Consider the following 19,893-nt stretch of genomic DNA (forward strand, 5'->3'; position numbering starts at 1 on the left):
TTACCCCAGGAGAGTATGTGGCAAGGTTGAAGTCCCACTCTGCATCTCACCTGAACAGAAAACTTGAACAGCCCCACGGTGGCATGCATCTCCTGGACAGGACTCGTTGTGGCAAAACCAGAGCTCAGGTTCATGCCCCTTACACTGGAATTCTTTAGGCCAGACTCTATATGACTCTTTGATAGACATATCTCCCAGGAAAGACACAGCTTTGCCACACCCCAGCTCCGCACAGATGACCTGGGCAGTGAGTAGCGTAAAGTTCCCATCAGACAGTGGAACCCATTCTCTTCCAGAATGCACTTCTACCCGCCCTAAGCAGGGTCCATCCCCTCCAGCTAGACGCACAAATCCTAAAAGAAAAAAGAAAACCAAACCAAGTAAATGTTCATGATTCTGGTTTGGCAGTTAGAAGTGGCATGTCATGCGTAATAGTATATGACCATTAGATGTCATAGTTAAAAGTTTTCCTTTTCCCAGGCATTGGGAAGGAGAAGAGGACTTGACAGTATCAAGAACGGGACCTCCCTGAGTCAGTTTCTGAAGGCAGAGTATTTGGAGTAGCTGAATACTAGGGAAATATATTTGTGGGCTGTTTAGAGAAGCGAATTCCTCATATGAGCCCAGGGAAACTGCGTAATATGTAGGCATTCAAACCTGCCTACAGAAGTATAAAGAACAGAACCAACAGAGGGACATGGGCTATGAGGGGGTAGAGATCTATCAGCCAGACAAGGTTAGAAAGTCATCCTGAGACTTGTGGGGCTCAAATTCTGGTCAAATTTCTTTCCTAGGAGCCAAACCTCAAATGACTGAGGATTAAGAAAAACCATGAGATCTGTATCCATGAATGTATGACAGCCTGCAGACAGACTGATGCCTTGATATGCATATTTATACAAATAAATGGAAAAGTTATCTTGTGTTCATGGATTTATTTGTATATTCTTTCATTTTCTTCTTAAATTTTTTAATCTTTTTTTAAAGATTTTATTTATTTATTTGACAGACAGAGATCACAAGTAGGCAGAGAGGCAGGCAGAGAGAGAGGAGGAAGCAGGCTCATTGCTGAGCAGAGAACCCAATATGGGGCTCGATCCCAGGACCCTGGGATCATGACCTGAGCCGAAGGCAGAAGCTTTAACCCACTGAGCCACCCAGGTGCCCAAATTTTTTAATTTTTGAAAGAGTGAGCATTTAGGGGTGCCTGGGTGCCTCAGTCATTAAGCGTCTGTCTTCTCCTCAGGTCATGATCCCAGAGTCCTGGGATCAAGCCCCGCATCGGGCTCTCTGCCCAGCGAGAAGCCTGCTTCTCTCTCTCCCACTGTTCCTGCTTGTGTTCTCTCTCACTGTGTCTCTCTCTATCAAATAAATAAATAAAATCTTTAAAAAAATTAAACAGTAAACATTAAAAATACGCAGAAATTAGATGACTGAATTAGCTGACAAAGTCTTTAAACCATTCATTTAATGAAACATAAAGCAGCTTTTTAAAAACTAGGAAAAAAAACAAATGGAGCTCCTAAAACTAAAAAATATAATAGCTGGAATGAAAAAATTATCTAATTTACTTAAAAGATTAGACATTGCAGAATAAAAGAATTATGAAATTAAACACAGGACAGTAGAAGCTTTCTCTCTGAAGTCCAGAGAGAAAAGGCAGAAAAATCACCTATGAAAATGCATCTCAAAACCGAATGAAAATAAAAACATTTTCATACAAATAAAAAGTGATAGAATTTGAGGCCACCAGAACTGCATTACACAAAAATGTTAAAGTTCAAGCTAAAAGAAAATAGTAACAGATGAAAACATGAATCTATGTTTTCAAAGCTATAAAGACCACTGTAAATTATAAATCTGTGGGTAAATATAAAAAAAACTTTGTCTCATTTCTAAAATAATAGAATATTTAAGGCAAATATAACAATCATGTGTTATAAGATTTATGATATATTTATAAGTAAAACATATGACAACAATAGCAGAAATGATGAGAGAATGGAAGCATACTGTGTAAGGTCTTATATTATATGTTGTGATATAATATCATTTGAAGGCAAAATGTGATTACAGAGTAATAATTTCAACATTATGGTAAACTCTAAGCAAAGCAATATATCTAATAAACCAATAGAGTAAATAAAATAGAATACTAAAAATATTCAAAGATTAAAATAGTAATAAAGAATACATAAGAACTGCAAGTCAGTAGACTTACACCCAAGCATATCAACAATTACATTAAATTGAAATAATTTAAATACTTCAAATAAAAACAAGATAACCATACTGGACAGAAATAAGACATCACCTCTATATCTCAATAAAACTAGGGAAAAAGAGTAAGACACACCATATGTTGTCCACAAAAACATATACATTAAATATAAATACAGAAACAGGGGTGTCTGGGTGGCTCAGTCAGTGAAGCATCTGACTCTTGATTTCAGCTCAGGTCATGATCTCAGAGCCCTGAGATCAAGTCCCATACCAGCTCCATACTGGGGATAGAGCCTAATTGAGATTCTCCCTCTCCCTCTGTCCCTCCCCCTCCCTCTCTTTCTAAAATAAAATTAAAATTTTTAAAAATTAACACAGAAACCTATTAAAAGTGTCAGAAAAGATAAGACATGCAAACACTAATCTAAGAAAGCTGTCGTTATCTATGTTAACATCAGACAAACTAAGACTATAAGACAAGGAATATGTTTAAAAATAAAGAAGAAACATTTTATGATGATAAAATACAAAAGAAATCATTTAATACCAAAATTAGTGGGACACCGCTAAAGCAGTGCTTAGAAGAAAATCTAGAGCCTTGACACTTCCTTGATACATACATTAGAATACAAAAGAAAAATTAAATATAAATGATCTAAGATTCCAACTCAAGAATCTACAAAAATAACAGCAAATCATAACCAAAAGAGAAGAATGTAAACTAAGAAACAAATCAGTGAGGTATAAAACAAATAAAATAAAGAAAATCAACAGAGTACACTGGTGATTCTTTTTAAAAGAATAGTAAAACTGATCATCTTCTAGTAGATCTGATCAAGCAAAAAATGAGGAAATAAACAAATTAACAATATCAGGAATGAAAAGGGGGTTATCATTATGGATCCTATCAATATGTAAAAGATAATAAGATATGAACAAATTTTGTCCTAATTTGAAAATTTTATTTATAATAGTATGAGTTCATGAAAACGAATTACTTATCAAATTTATCAAAAACTATATAAAAATTTATGGAAAATCCAAATATTCTTATATTTGTTAAAGAAGTAAAACGCATATTATATTGAGGCAGGTGAGTGGCTCAGTTGGTTAAACATCTTCAGCTCAGGGGTCAGGTCGTAGTCCACAGGTCCTAGAATCTAGCACCTTGTTGGGTTCCCTGATGAGCAGGGAGCCAGCTTCTTCCTCTCCCTCTGCCCTCCACTCCCTCGCCCCACCCTGCTCCTGCTCGCTCTCTCTCATTCTCTCTCCCTCAAATAAATAAATAAAATCTTAACAAAAAAAAAAAGAAAGAAATAGAGCTCATATTGTAAAAACTTCCCACAAGTGAATTGCAAGCTTCAAATACCTGTGGAGCTCAAAAACAACTCCTACACTCCCACAGAGGAAGAGAAGGAAAGAAGAAATTGAGAACAAGAAGTCTAAAACAGTAGCTGTAGTGAATGTATGAATTAACATGGATCTCCAGTCCCCAGCCTCTCCTCTAGAAATTAATTGTGTCTTCCTACCCTTGCCATTTTGTACCTCAGAGCTGTAGCCCTTCCCAAGTTATGAAGCCCCTCCCCAATCTTTTTCCTAGAACCCTCTGAAATCCTCTCTTTCAAACAAGCTCCTCTGTACTCTTCACAGATCATTCTTTCTACCTCTGGATTTTTGCTAAACACAATATTTCTAACAATCTACTAGAGGCTGAATTTTCTCTTTCAAACCCCTTTCCTAAAATTGAGAGAAAGGAATTCCAAGAACCAATTTAAAATTCTGCAGAAGGGCGCCTGGTGGCTCAGTGGATTAAAGCCTCTGCCTTCTGCTCAGGTCATGATCTCAGAGTCCTGGAATCGAGCCCCGCATTGGGCTCTCTGCTCAGCGGGGAGCCTGCTTCCCTTCTCTCTCTGCCTGCCTCTCTGCCTGCTTGCGATCTCTGTCTGTCAAATAAATAAACAAAATCTTTAAAAGTAAATAAATAAAATAAAATTTTGCAGAAGGTGTGGTTTCCTATTCTTATCAATGCTACATCACCACCACTTTGACTTTTCTTTACATCATTAAAACATGTTCTGGAAAATATAGAAACAGACCAGAGAGTAAAAACTGAGGACAAAGAGATCAGTCAAAGAAAACTGAAACAGTTCATTAAAATATGAGAAATTAAGTTAAAGCAATGGTAATGGTAATCAGGGAGTAAAAAACAAAACCAAAGTTCAGGTGCCATACCACTCTCAAACTCTTTTTATCTTTACATGTACCTTAACTGGAATTAATATCAAAAGCATCAATTCTTTTTTTTTAATTTTTTATTTTTTATAAACATATATTTTTATCCCCAGGGGTACAGGTCTGTGAATCGCCAGGTTTACACACTTCACAGCACTGACCAAAGCACATACCCTCCCCAATGTCCATAACCCCACCCCCCTTCTCCCAACCCCCCTCCCCCCAGCAACCCTCAGTTTGTTTTGTGAGATTAAGAGTCACTTATGGTTTGTCTCCCTCCCAATCCCATCTTGTTTCATTGATTCTTCTCTTACCCACTTAAGCCCCCATGTAAAAGCATCAATTCTTAAGATAATAATAGAAGTGGCAGCATCACATACTCCATTTTTACTCAGATACTGGTTTTTCAAAATAAGGCAGGTCCCCTGTAGTGTTACCACGACTTTATATTTTTCACAGTTAATAACCATGACTATAATCCTGACAATAGGAACATTACTTGAAATGTCAGAAAACAAGTTTTCTTTAAAAAAAAAAAAAAGTCCTAACTGAAGGTAGTAAACTCAAATGCCCCTTGAAAAATAATTATTTTTTTAAATAATAATAAAGAGGATGAGAGGAAACTTTTGAGATGATAGATAGCTTTATGACACCGATCATGCTATTTTCACAAATATATACTTACCTCCAAACTCATCAAGTTGTATACATTAAATACATACAGTTTTCTGGATGTCAATCACACCTCAATAGAGTAGCTCTCAAAAAAGAAAATAGTTGTGTTTTTAGGGACCTGAATTAGTATCATCAAAGATCTACTGAAGTTACAATTTGAAAAGATCATTTTTCCAGTGATTTTCCTCATGCAGATAACAAAAATACTGACTGGTTATAAGATCATGCTGTTAGGTTGCCATAGACGTAGTCAAATATTCTCAAGTCTCCACCTGTCCCACCACTCCATCAGATGGGATGGCCCTTTTTTAAGACCCAAATACCTATCTTAGGGAATTCATTGTGATATCTAATAATATCTTCCCAAGTCAAACTGGTTTTTTTTTAAGGATCTTATTTGACAAAGAGAGAAAGAGCACAAGCAGGGGGAAGGGCAGAGGAAGAGGGAGAAGCAGGATCCCCACTGAGCAGGGAACCCAATGCAGGGCTTGATCCTAAGACACTGGGATCATGACCTGAGCTGAAGGCGATGCTTAACTGACTGAGCCACCTCAGTGGCCCCTCTTGTGGTTGCATCTGTGGCCCCTCTTGTGGTTGCCCCAAATCAAACTGTTCTGATGGCATTAGTGATGGACTTTTCATCAATCATTGTGATAACTACTGAAAACATCTCTGACAAATACAGACACTACCCACTCACACTTTAGTTTTATTGCTGTCTTTACTGCCTCCACTTCGGCACACGCCAAATACACTTAGGTGGCATCGAGCACCTCTTATGTGCCACCTCAGGTTCTCTTGGCTTCACTGCCCTTACTGTCCTTTATCCAGCTATTGTATTCCTTGGCTCAGATCTTGATCCCAGAGTCCTGAGATTGAGCCTCAGGTCAAGTTCCCTGCTCAACAGGGAGTCTGCTCCTCCCTCTCCCTCTGCCCCTCCCCACTGCTCAAAATCTCTCTCTCTCTCTCTCTCTTTCTCTAATAAATAGAATCTTTCAAAAATAAATAAAATAGACTCTTAATCTCACAAAACAAACAGGGTTGCTGGGGGGTGGGGAAGTAGGGATAAGGTGGTTGGGTTATGGACATTGGGGAGGGTATGTGCTACGGTAAGTGCTATGAAATGTGAAATGTGCAAGCCTGATGATTCACAGACCTGTACCCTGGGGACAAATAATACATTATGTGAAAATAAAATAATTTTTAAAAATTAAAAGTAAATTAAATAATTAAAACAAATTTTTTCATATTTTCCTGCTGCCTCAATGTCTTCACAAACAGGCTGTAAGCACACCACCCAGGTGACCAGGTGTACCAATGAGTTAACAATGACACCTGCCACCAGTCCCCTTCTTTCCCTCTCCTGAGTATGAGCTACTAACATTCAAATATATCAATGAAATCCCCTTATGCCCTTTGCTTGTATACTCTCCCTTGACCCCCAATATGGTCATTTACCCACAAGTCTTTACTCTCTTCTTTGGATCTTTAACTGCTTGGTTGAGCTGGCTCCCTTGGCTCTTCTTCCATGTGGCCCCCTGGCAACATGAAGTGACTCTATCTCTCTAGGAGTATAATAAACTTTGTTTTCCTGAATCTCTCCCGTGGCCCCTCTTGTGGTTGCATCTGACTGACCATCTCATGAAAGAAAAAAAAGAAAAAAGAATAAAAAACAGCTGTCATGATGAAACTTACTTCATACAGGAACAACCCAGCAGTTGTAACTGTATGAAACACTTGACCCCACCTTCCTACCTCTTATGACACACCACAGAGATCTGAAGGGCCCAGTGATCCAAAGGTTTAGATCCTTCACTGTCCAGGACCAAGCAAGTCCTTAGGCTGCCTTGAACACCTAAAACTCTAGGAGTCATTGTGTGACTGGGGTCTTCACCCAAGGATGTGATCCTGTTAGTTATTCTGAGAATGAAACCAAGGCTATTCCTACTGGGTATTTCCTTGACAGATCAGACAGACCTTACCTGAGCACACTACTCCAGCGTCCCTACTATGGGAGAAGCCTAGAAAACGGTAGTCTTGAAGAGTAGCATGAGAACAGTCATTGAGAGTTGGTTTTGTCCCTTTACAAACAGTATTTACAAGCCAAATGGGCCCAACCCCTTGTCCAAAATAAGCGTCTCTGCGAGCATCAACAGCATGTCCACATTCCAGCTGTTTGCACACCACATCTGCAGCCTGCAGGTACCACCTGTAATCATATACCGTGCCCCATTTTCCTTTGTATTTCACTTCCACTCTCCCCTCACAGCGGTGGCTTCCATTCACCAGCCTCAGCTCCGTAACTGTAAGAGAGACACAGACTCAGAACACAAGACACAGGAAAGATTTTAGGATCTTAGCAGTATGTTGGTAAGTCTTAAAAAATGAGGTCTCTGGGAAAGAAAGAAAAAAAATCCTCTCATGTATAGCAACTGTTGATTTCTGTGGTATAAATATTCCCACTGTGATCAATTTTAAGCTACCGCTGTGGCATCGCTGAACATGGAGTTGGGAAAAGATGCACACAATTATTTCTCACAAGCAGGTAGACTCAACTCCATGCATACCATTAAGGACAGGCCTTTAGATGACTCTAGATGCTGCCTTTCCAGCAGGTATGCATAAGGCTCATAAGGGCCCAAATTCCCCCACCTCAGTTACAGTTCATGGACCATGAAGTCAGTGGAAGAATATTCCCATTCCTTCTCTGTCCCACAGAAACTACTCTTTTTTTCTTTTTTTTTAATTTATTTTTTATTTATTTTCAGCATAACAGTATTCATTATTTTTTCACCACACCCAGTGCTCCATGTAATCCGTGCCCTCTATAATACCCACCACCTGGTACCCCAACCTCCCACCACCCCGCCACAGGAACTACTCTTATCTAGCTTTGGAAGAGAGGACTGTGGTAAATGGCCTCAAAAATGTCCTGATTATTCCTGCTTCCCAATATTCACACTCATGAAATCCTCCTTGCACGTGAATGTGGCTTAAACCTAGTAACATTCATCTAACAATGGAATTTGGTAAAAGTGATGCAATGTCACTTTAAAAATCAGGTTTCAACAAGATGAAACCAGAGAGGGAGACAAACCATAGGAGAGTGTTAATCTCTGGAAACAAACTGAGGGTTTGTTTGTAGGAGGGGAGGGGAGTAGGAGGGATGGGGGGAGGGGAGTAGGAGGGATGGGGTGGCTGGGTGATAGACATAGGGGAGGGTAGGTGCTGTGGTGAGGGTTGTGACTTGTGCAAGATTGATGAATCCCAGACCTGTACCCCTGAAACAAATGATACATTATATGTTAATTTCTAAAATGGGCGGGGGGGGGGGGGGATTGGGTTTCAAGACAACTCTGGTTTCTCTTGTTGACCAGTCTTGCTCTCTCATTTGCTTGCTCCAGTGAAGCCAGCTGCCATCCTGTGAGCTGCATGTGGAGAAATCCACATGATAAGAACCTGAGGTAGGCCTCTAGTCAAGAGCCAGCAAGGGACTGAGGTTCTCAAACAGTCCACTAGGGACTGAATGTTGCCAATAACCGTGTAAATAAGCTTGGATGGTCCCATCTTGCAAGGTGGCGGATGAAAAAGCTAAGAAAGCAGATACTAAGGAAAAGAAACCTGAAGCCAAGGAGGCTAATGCCAGTGGCAAAGCTAAGAAGGGTAACCTGAAGGCTAAAACGCCAAAGAAGGGGAAGACCCACCGCAGCTGAAACCCTGTCCTTGTCAGAGGAATTGGCAGATACTCCCAGTCAGTTATGTATTCCAGAAAGGCCATGTACAAGAAATATTCGGCAGCTAAGGAGAAGAAAAAGAAGGTTGTTGCTACTGTCACAAAACCAGGTGGTGGTGACAAGAACGGTGGTAGCCAGGTGGTTAAACTTGGCAAAATGCTGAGGTATTATCCTACTGAAGATGTGCCTCGAAAGCTGTTGAGCCTTGGCAAAAAACCTTTCAGCGCATGAGAAAACTGCAAGTTAACATCACCCCTGGGACCATTTTGATCATCTTCACTGGGCACCACAGAGGCAAGTAGTTTTCCTGAAGCAACTGAACAGTGGTTTGCTACTTGTGACTGGACCTCTGTCCCTCAATCCAGTTCCTCTGCATAGAACACACCAGAAATTCGCCATTGGTACTTCTACCAAAATTTATATCAGCAGTGTGAAAATCCCCAAACATCTCACTGATGCTTACTTCAAGAAGAAGAAGCTGCATAATCCCAGACATCAGGAGGGTGAGATCTTTGATACCAAGAAAGAGAAATATGGGATTACAGAGCATGGCAAGGTTGATCAGAAAGCTACAGACTCGCAATTCTGCCAAAAATCAAGGCTGTTCTTCAACTTCAAGGCTACCTCCACTCTGTGTTTTCTCTCACAAATGGAGTATACCCTCACAAATTAGTGTTCTAAATTTCTTACAGAGAACCTAATTAAATAACTGGTCTATTTAAAAAAAATAAGCTTGGATGGTATTCAATCCCATTTGAACCTTAAGGTAATTGCAACCTTGTGAGAGATCAGGAATCAGAGGACCCAATAACCACGCCAAGATTCCTGGCCCACAGAAACTATGAGATACTAGATAGTTGTTGTTTTAAGCAGCTGAGTTTGGAAGTAATTTATTGTACAGCAATATATTACTAACTTAGGGGTTCCCTCCAGAGTCAGAAAAGAGCAAGTTGGACATGCTAGAGATATATGTATAAGTGGCTTAATCACTTCATCCAAATAAGACTACTTCCTAAGTGGCCAGTTATGTGACCTTAGTCCTACCTGGAAATGGGATCTAAACCGCCTCTTTCTTATCATATCAGTTTCTTATCCAGTAGAATAGTTTCCTTCTCTCTCATCCAGAACAGAGAAGTGGGAAGAAGGTAAAGGGTACAGTGCAAGAAGGGAGCCATCCTGCCAAGCTTCCTCAGTTTTTTTTAAGTCTAACATTGAGGTAAGAGTAAAAGATTCAAATGGGATCCTAGAAGTGTGTAAGAAACTACTATTATCGCGGCGCCTGGGTGACTCAGTGTTTTCAGCCTCTGCCTTCGGCTCAGGTCATGGTCTCAGGGTCCTGGGACCGAACCCCTTGTCAGGCTCTCTGCCCAGCAGGAAGCCTGCTTCCCACCCCACCCCCCCTTGCATACTTGGGATCTCTCTGTCAAATAAATAAATAAAATCTTTTTTAAAAAGAGACTACTTTTATTAATAGTAAAATCATCAAAATAATAATAATAATAAAATCATCAAAGGTTCCATCAGCTGTGTGTCCAACTCTTGATTTCAGCTTAGGTCATGATCTCAGGGTAGTGAAATCAAGCCCCACATCAGACTCTGTGCTGGGTGTGGAGCCTGCTTAAGAGTCTCTTCCTCTGCCTCTGCCCCTCCCCCTCCTTAAATAAATAAAATCTTTAAAAATAATAGTAATAAAATAATGGATGGGAGAAGCAGGTCCTGTGATAAATACTGTAAACACAGAAAATAACTAGACAATTTTCTTGCCTTCAGGTGGTTTGTATTTAGTTGGTGACATAAGCAAGCAGATGATTTCATTACTCTGAAAAGTTCCAAGAGACTTTCTTAGTAGTAGTAAGCTTGGTTATTTGAATTTATCTCTCTGCTGAAAATAAAATAAAAAAGTGAAATAAAACATAGTAAAAATGATCATTAAAGATTAAAGACATGATAAGATGGGAAGGAAAAATCAAGTCAAGTCTGAAGGGAAAATGGGAATTCATTGAGACACAAGAGCATGGAATGTGCCTTTGCCTGACAGCATTAGCCTATTCAAGAAAATGCATTTTTTTATGGCCTTTGGTGGTAAGGAGGCACAAATCAAATCCCAAACCCATACCCAGATGAGATATCTAATAGAAGCCATTCCCCACAATAAGCTGGGATATCAGTTGAAGTAGACATGCCTTGTATAAAATCACATTTAAAATCTGAATCTCAGGGCACCTGGGTGGCTCAGTGGGTTAAAGCCTCTGCCTTTGGCACAGGTCATGATCTCAGGGTCCTGGGATCGAGTCCCACAACAGGCTCTCTGCTCGTTGGGGAGCCTGCTTCCCCATCTCTCTCTGCCTGGCTCTCTGCCTACTTGTGATCTCTCTGTCAAATAAATAAATAAAATCTTTATAAAATAATATAAATAAATAAATAAATAAATAAAATCTGGAAGAGGTTTCTGCTCCTACAAATGCACATACACCTGTGCAGAGCTACAGGAATCAAGGAGAATCAAGGTGAAATGATTCCACTAAAGGAATACAGTAAACCTCCACCACATGGTCCCAAAGAAATGGAGACACAGGAATTACCCAACAAATGATTCAAAATAAATGTTCTAAAGATTCTCAGGGAACTACAAGAAAACATAAGTAAACAATAGAATAATATTAGGAAGCCAATACACAAACAAAATGAGAATATCAACAAAGAACTAGAAAACATAAAAAAGAACAAACGGAAATTTTGGAGCTGACAAATACAATGACTGAGATGAAGAATTCAATAAAGACCTTCAACAGTAGTCTTAGCAAAACATAAGAAAGAATCGGTGAGTTAAAAGGCAAATCATTCGAAATTATCCAGTCAGATGAGCAAATGAAAAAGAGTAAAAAGGAATGAAGAAAGCCTATCAGATTTACAGGACACCATCAAAAGAATCACCAGAGCCACAGAAGAAGAAGGGAGAGAGAATTGGGTAGAGAGCTTATTTAGAGAAATAATGCCTAAGAAGTTCCTAAACTGGGGAAGAGATTTAGACATCCAAGTTCATAAAGCTAACAGGTCATCGCAAAATTTCAATCCAAAGTCATCTCATCCGAGCCAAACTGTAATAAAACTGCCTAAAATCAAACATAAGGAGAGAATTTTAAAAACATCAAGAGAAAAAATTTTCAATACAAGGAAATCCACATAAGACAACCAGTAGATTTCTTAGCAGAGTTCTTGCAAGCCAGGAGAGAATAGTATGATATGTTCAAAGTGCTAAAAATAAACTTCCAATCAAGAATGCTTTACCCAGGGGCACTTGGGTGGCTCAGTTGGTTAGGCAACCGCCTTTAGCTCAGGTCATGATTCTGGAGTCCCAGGATCAAGTCCCACATCAGGCTCCCTGCTCAGTGGGGAGTCTGCTTCTCCCTCTGACCTCTCCACTCTCATGGCCTCTCTCTATCTCAAATAAATAAATAAAATCTTAAAAAAAAAAGAATGTTTTACCCAGCATGTTGTCCTTCAAAAATGATGGAAAGATAAAGACTTTTGTTAACAAATAGAAGCTAAGAAAATTCATCACCCCTAGAACTGTATTAAAAAAAACACTGAAATGAATTCTTCAAGCTGAAATTAAAAACGTTTGTTTAGTAATATGAGAACATATAAAAATATGTAACACACTGGTAAAGTATATAGTTAGATTCCGAATACTCAAACACTATAATATGGTGATGTATTAACTACTTAACTCCAGCATTAAGATTAAAGGATACAAGTATTAAAAGTAACTACAGCTAAAGGATGCTTGGGTGGCTCAGTCAGTTAAATGTCTGACTCCTGATTTTGGTTCAGGTCAAAATCTCAGGGTTGTGACATCAAGCCCAATATCAGGCTCCGGGCTGGGTGTGGAGCCTGCTTAAGATTCTCTCTCTCCCTGTCCCTCAGCCCCTTCTGCACTCATGATATCTCTCTCCCTCAATCCCTCTCTCTCTTAAAAAAAAAAAAAAAAAAAAAAAAAAAAAACTTTAGCTAAAACAATTTGTTAATGGATATACAATATAAAATGATGTAAGTTGTAACATCAAAAACATAAAAGAGGAAGTGTAAAAGGGTAGAGTTTCTATATGAGATTAAAAAATTATTACCAGTGTAAAGCAGACTGGTTTTGTTTTTCTTTTTTAATATTTTATTTATTTATTTACTTGACAGAGATCACAAGTAGGCAGAGAGATAGGGAGAGAGAGAGTGTAGGAAGCAGGCTCCCTGCCGAGCAGATTTGGGGCTCGATCCAGGACCCCAGGATCCTGACCTGAGCCGAAGGCAGAGGCTTAACCACTGAGCCACGCAGGTGCCCCTAAAGTAAACTGTTTTATATTAAGGTGTTTTATGTAAGCTCATGGTAACCACAGAGAGAGAACCTATAGTAGATTCACAAAAGATAAAGATAAGAGTCAAATCATACCACTATGAAAAATCATCAGTTTACAAAGGAAGACAGCAAAAGGAAGAAAGGAATAAGAGAACTGTACAACAGCCACAAAACAATAAGAAGGCATTAGTTAATTCCTACAGATTAATAATTTCTCTAAGTGTAAATGGACTGCGCTCTCCAATCAAAAGACTTAGAGTAACTGAAAGGATAAAAACAAAAACACCAGATATATGCTGCCTACAAGATACTCACCTCAGCTTTAAGTACCAACACAGAATGAAAGTGAAAGGATTAAAAAAGATAGTCCATGGAAATGGAAACCAAAAGAAAGTAGGGATAGCCATACTTATAAAAGACAAAATAAACTTCAGTCAAAAGCTGTAAAAGAGACAAATAAAGCCCTTATATAATGATAAAGTGGTCAATTCGCCCAGAGGATATAATAATTATAAATATGCTTCCAACACTGGAGCACTACATATATTAAGCAAACACGAACAGATCCAGAGGGAGAACTAGAAAACAATAAAATAATAAGTAGAGAGGACTTTCGAAGATGGTGGGGAAATAGGAGGAGGAGCCCTTTCAACCTGTACCTTAAAATGAGCTGATTACCTTCCAAAGAACTCTGATCACCCACGAAATCAGCCTGAGATCAGAATTATACACATCTGGATCTCTACCAGAGCAGAAGACGCCAGTGGGCAGGTAAAGCGGAGTGGGAACGTGGGACTGATATCGGAAGATAAACAAAAGGGGGAGGGAGCCACCAGAGGCGACCCATTGGAAAGTAATATCCCAATAAGAGAGTGCCCTGCACCTGGGGACCAGCATTAACTCGGGAGTCTGGTAAAAGCACTCAAAAAGAGCCAAGGATCACCGGGGGGAAATTGTGGGAATCAGGGTGTTAGGGACAGGGGCTTAAGTCCCCAGACCCAGGACAGCCACCCCTGGTGCAGAGCCAGAGAGTGCGGCAGAGAAACCAGGTCTTGGTCCCTGAACCACCATTGCGCCTGAGAGCGCGTGGGGCCTGGCTCCCGTGAGGGGCTGGGAGCCTCGCCAGCCAACAGAAGACAGAAGCACAGCCTTTTTTCAGTCCCCTAGCGAGGGCCCTGCTGTGCCATCAGAGTCTGAGTCATGCCCCACGCCCTCCCCTGAGAGAGGTGCGCACAGGCGCCAGCCCGGTGCTCTCCGACCCGGAAAGACCTGGCACTCCCAGCCTGGGCCAGCGGGAAAATCTAAGTGTGCGATCGCTGCTTGGAACCTCTCTGGCAATCTGGAGCTGCCCAGACAGCCGCCGCTGCCTTGGTTTGGGGTACAAGCAAAAAAAATCCTAAGTCCCCAGGGACTGCGACTGGGAACCTGCTCTGCCAGTGGCCAACGGGAGATTTATTTGGGCTCTGCAGCCAGACTGAGGCTTCTCTCTGAGAGGGAGGTCAGGGTGCAGTTTGCTTTCCTCTAAACCTACAAAAACCATCAAAAGCGGTCAAGGCGAGAGAGAAAAACAAAAGTGAATAAATATAAAAACCTCCAGAGGGGGCACCTGGGTGGCTCAGTGGGTTAAAGCCTCTGCCTTTGGCTCAGGTCATGATCCCAGGGTCCTAGAATCGAGCCCCATGTCGGGCTCTCTGCTTGGCAGGGAGCCTGCTTCCTCCTCTCTCTCTGCCTGCCTCTCTGCCTACTTGTGACCTCTCTCTCTCTCTGTCAAGTAGATAAAAAATATCTTTTAAAAAAAAGCTCCAGAGAGCAAAAGCCTGAAAAAACCAGTTTCCTCAGAGCCCACCCCCTTGAGGGGGGCGGGAGGACTTAACTCAGAGAACATCATTGACTGAACACCCACGTGGCAGGCCCCTCCCCCAGAAAACCAACCAGGAAAGGAAAAAAAAAAAAAAAAAAGATGACAAGAGAACAACCACCACTACTTCATAGGACAATTTTTATTATTAATTCGTTCCCACTACTCTGGCTCATTTTTTATATAGATAATTTTTTATTATTATATAGATAATTTTTAACATATTTACCATCACAGTGAGATGTCCAGTACATCAAATTCCATAATAACCTTCTAACCTGAACTTTTTGATACATACACCTGTGTTTTCCTTTTGCATTTCTATTTTTTAAATTTTTTTTAATTTTAGTTTAGTTTAGTTAATTCCTTTATTAATTTTTATTTTCTAATATTCATATAGAATTAAACTTCAAGGTAATCCCCTTTCCCCAATCAATGCCATCCCTATAGGTAAACCAATTCCTAATCCCCCTTTATCTTAAGAAAGTTGAGTCCTTTAACAAAGATATCAAGATACATCCAGGAAGAATCAAAACAACCTTCCTCGCCCACACTGAGAATTTACAACCACTCTCCCATCTTTTTCTTCCACCAGTGTTTCTGTGTTTTTGTGTTTGTCCTGATAGTATATAAACCTTACACTCGGAGTTCTTTTTGACAAGGTTCTTCCTTTATTTGCATATATATATATATATATATATATATATATATATATATGCAAATATATATATTTTTTTCTCTTGTCATATAGTTTTATCAGTCTTTTTGTTTGTCTGTTTTTGTTTGTATACTTCATAAATCTTACCTTGAGGCCCATTTGGGCTGAACCTTCTCTTTTATCTCACCTTTCATTCCTGTCTCTTTCTCTCTCTCTCTTTTTCTTTTCCTTTTCTTTTTCCTCTCATTTGGGTAGGGAACCCTGATTGCTCAGAAGCGTTCCAGGGTGTACCTTGACTGCATCACGGTCGATACATCCAGCTACACCCGTTCAGCCATCTCTCAACAAAATGACTAGGAGGAGGAATGCCCAACAGAAGAAAAATACAGAGGATGGGCCTTCTGCAACAGAGCTAATAGCTATCAACATAGACAATATGCCGGAAAGAGAATTCAGGCTAACAATTATCCAAGCAATAGCTAGGTTGGAGAAAGCCATGGGTGGCCAAACGGAATTGATTAGGGCTGAACTGAAAACGACCAGAGATCATGTTTTCAGTGTTAGGGAAGAGCTGAAAGCTACTAGGGATCAGCTTCACAATGCTCTCAATGAGTTTGAATCTAATCTAAATTCTCTCAAAGCTAGAGTAACTGAGACAGAAGATAGAATTAGTGATTTGAGGACAAACAGAGAGAAAGGATCAGGAGGAAGCCTGGAACAAACAGCTTAGAAGCCACGAAAACAGAATCAGGAAAATAAATGATGCCATGAAACGTTCCGATGTCAGAATTATTGGAATCCCTGAAGGGGAGGAGAAAGAAAGAAGTCTAGAAGATATAGTGGAACAAGTTCTTCATGAAAATTTTCCGAATCTCATGAATGGAACCAGCGTTCATGTACTAGAGGCCGAACGGTTTCCCCCAGAGATTACAGATTCTTGAAAGACACCTAGTAATCTCGAGACACCTAATAGTAAGAATGAAGAATTATAATTGTAGGCAGAACCTCTTGAAAGCAGCTAGGACAAAGAAGATCCTTACGTACAGAGGAAAGCCCATCAGAATAACGTCAGACCTGTCCACAGAGACCTGGTAAGCCAGAAAGGGCTGGCAAGATATATTCAGGGCACTGAATGAGAAGAACATGCAGCCAAGAATACTTTATCCAGCAAGACTGACATTCAAAATGGATGGAGAGATAAAGAGTTTCCAAGAGCAGCAAGGCTTAAAAGACTATGCAACCACCAAGCCGATACTGCAGGAAATATTAAGGGGGTTTCTATAAAAGAAGAAAAAGCCTAACAATAGCATTGAACAGAAATACAGAGAAAATCTACAGAAAGAAAGACTTCAAAGGTAACACAATGTCAATAAAAACGTATCTATCAATAATCACCCTCAATGTGAATAGCCTAAATGCGTCCATAAGATGGCACAGGGTTGCATATTGGATAAAACGACAAGACCCATCCATATGTTGTCTACAAGAGACCCATTTTGAAACTAAAGATACACCCAGACTGAAAGTGAAGGGATGGAGAAGCATCTTTCATGCCAATGGGCCTCAAAAGAAGGCCGGGGTAGTGATTCTCACATCAGACAAATTAGATTTTAAACTAAAGACTGTAGTCACAGATACAGAAGGACACTACATCATTCTTAAAGGGACTCTCCACCAAGATGATCTAACAATTGTAAATGTCCATGCCCCCAATATGGGAGCAGCCAATTACATAAGAAAACTGTTAATCAAGATAAAGAGTCATATTGATAGGAATACACTAACTGTAGGAGATCTTAACACGCCTCTCTCAGAAACAGACAGATCATCAAAGCAGAAAATCAATAAAGAAACAAGAGCATTGAATGATATATTGGACCAGATGGACCTCATAGATATATACAGAACATTCCACCCTAAAACAACAGAATACTCATTCTTCTCAAGTGCACATGGAACCTTCTCTAGAATAGACCACATACTGGGTCACAAATCAGGACTCAACCGATACCAAAATACTGAGATTATTCCCTGCACATTCTCAGATCACAATGCTTTGAAACTGGAGCTCAATCACAAGGAAAAGATCAGAAGGAACTCAAACACCTGGAAGCTAAAGACCACCTTGCTTAAGAATGCTTGGATCAACCAGGAGATCAAAGAAGAACTGAAACAATTCATGGAAACCAATGAGAATGAAGACACTTCAGTCCAAAACCTATGGGATACAGCAAAGGTGGTCCTAAGGGGGAAATACATAGCCATCCAAGCATCCCTCAAAAAAAACGAAAAAACCAGAACACACCAGCTGTCTCTACACCTTAAAGAACTGGAGGATCAACAACAAATCAAGCCAACTCCACACATAAGAAGGGAAATCATCAAGATTAGACCTGAGATCAAAGAGGTAGAAACCAGAGATACAGTAAAACGTATCAATGAAACTAGAAGCTGGTTTTTTGAAAGAATCAATAAGATCGATAAACCATTGGCCACACTAATCCAAAAGAAAAGAGAGAAAGCCCAAATTCATAAAATTATGAATGAAAAGGGAGAGATCACAATGAACACCAAGGAAGTAGAAACAATCGTCAGAAGTTATTATTAATAGTTATATGCCAATACGCTAAGCAACCTAGATGAAATGGATGCATTCCTGGAAAACTATAAACTCCCAAAATTGAACCAGGAAGAAATCAACAACCTGAATAGACTGATATCTAGTAACAAGATTGAAGCAGTGATCAAAAACCTCCCAAAAAACAAGAGCCCAGGACCTGACGGATTCCCTGGGGAATTCTACCAAACTTTCAAAGAAGAAATAACACCTATTCTCCTGAAGCTGTTTCAAAAAATTGAAGCAGAAGGAAAACTTCCAGACTCTTTCTATGAAGCCAGCATTACCCTGATCCCCAAACCAGGCAAAGACCCTACCAAAAAGGAGAATTTCAGACCAATATCACTGATGAATATGGATGCTAAGATTCTCAACAAGATCCTAGCCAACAGGATCCAACAGCACATTAAAAAGATTATCCACCATGATCAGGTGGGATTCATCCCTGGGTTTCAAGGATGGTTCAACATTCGCAAATCAATCAATGTGATACAACAGATTAATGTGAGAAGAGAGAAGAACTTCATGGTCCTCTCAATTGATGGAGAAAAAGCATTTGACAAAATCCAGCATCTGTTCCTGATTAAAACGCTTCAAAGTATAGGGATAGAGGAAACATTCCTGAACCTCATCAAATCTATCTATGGAAGACCCACAGCAAATATCATCCTCAATGGGAAAAAGCTTGCAGCCTTCCCGTTGAGATCAAGAACAAGACAAGGATGCCCACTTTCACCACTCTTGTTCAACATAGTATTAGAAGTCCTAGCAACAGCAATCAGACAATGAAGGGAAATAAAAGGTATCCAAATTGGCAATGAAGAAGTCAAACTCTCTCTATTCGCAGATGATATGATTCTTTATATGGAAAACCCAAAAGACTCCACCCCCAAACTACTAGAACTCATACAGCAATTCAGCAACGTGGCAGGATACAAAGTCAATGTGCAGAAATCAGTGGCTTTCTTATACACTAACAATGAAAACACAGGGAAATTAGAGAATTGATTCCATTTACTATAGCACCAAGAACCATAAGATACCTGGGAATAAATCTAACCAAAGAGGTAAAGGATCTGTATTCGAGGAACTACAGAACACTCATGAAAGAAATTGAAGAAGACACAAAAAGATGGAAGACCATTCCATGTTCTTGGATCGGGAGAAAAAACATTGTTAAAATGTCTATACTGCCTAGAGCAATCTATACTTTTAATGCCATTCTGATCAAAATTCCACCGGTATTATTCAAAGAGCTGGAGCAAATAATCCAAAAATTTGTATGGAACCAGAAGAGACCCTAAATCGCTAAGGAAATGTTGAAAAACAAAAATAAAACGGGGGGCATCACATTACCTGATTTCAAGCTTTATTACAAAGCTGTGATCACCAAGACAGCATGGTACTGGCATAAAAACAGACACATAGACCAGTGGAACAGAGTAGAGAGCCCAGATATGGACCCTCAACTCTATGGTCAATTAATCTTCGACAAAACAGGAAAAAATATACAGTGGAAAAAAGACAGTCTCTTCAATAAATGGT

The 19,893-nt window shown here is 39.8% G+C and overlaps 1 protein-coding gene and 1 pseudogene across 4 annotated transcripts in view; one reads left to right on the forward strand and one right to left on the reverse strand.

The window, feature by feature from the left end:
• The window catches only part of LOC132019888 (antigen WC1.1-like), a 47,729-nt gene that overhangs the window by 18,638 nt on the left and 9,198 nt on the right, over positions 1-19,893 (reverse strand). For all 4 annotated transcript variants that reach the window (XM_059403638.1, XM_059403637.1, XM_059403636.1 and 1 more), the window contains exons 2-3: positions 7,113-7,433; positions 51-353 (exon numbers count right to left, since the gene is read on the reverse strand). In XM_059403638.1, the coding sequence (XP_059259621.1) occupies positions 51-353; positions 7,113-7,433 (624 nt within the window). The remainder of the gene's footprint in view (positions 1-50; positions 354-7,112; positions 7,434-19,893) is intronic.
• LOC132020174 (large ribosomal subunit protein eL6-like) lies at positions 8,688-9,545 on the forward strand (annotated as a pseudogene).

The sequence above is a fragment of the Mustela nigripes genome, chromosome 6 (assembly GCF_022355385.1).
Source record: "Mustela nigripes isolate SB6536 chromosome 6, MUSNIG.SB6536, whole genome shotgun sequence".
NCBI classification, from domain to species: Eukaryota; Metazoa; Chordata; class Mammalia; order Carnivora; family Mustelidae; genus Mustela; species Mustela nigripes.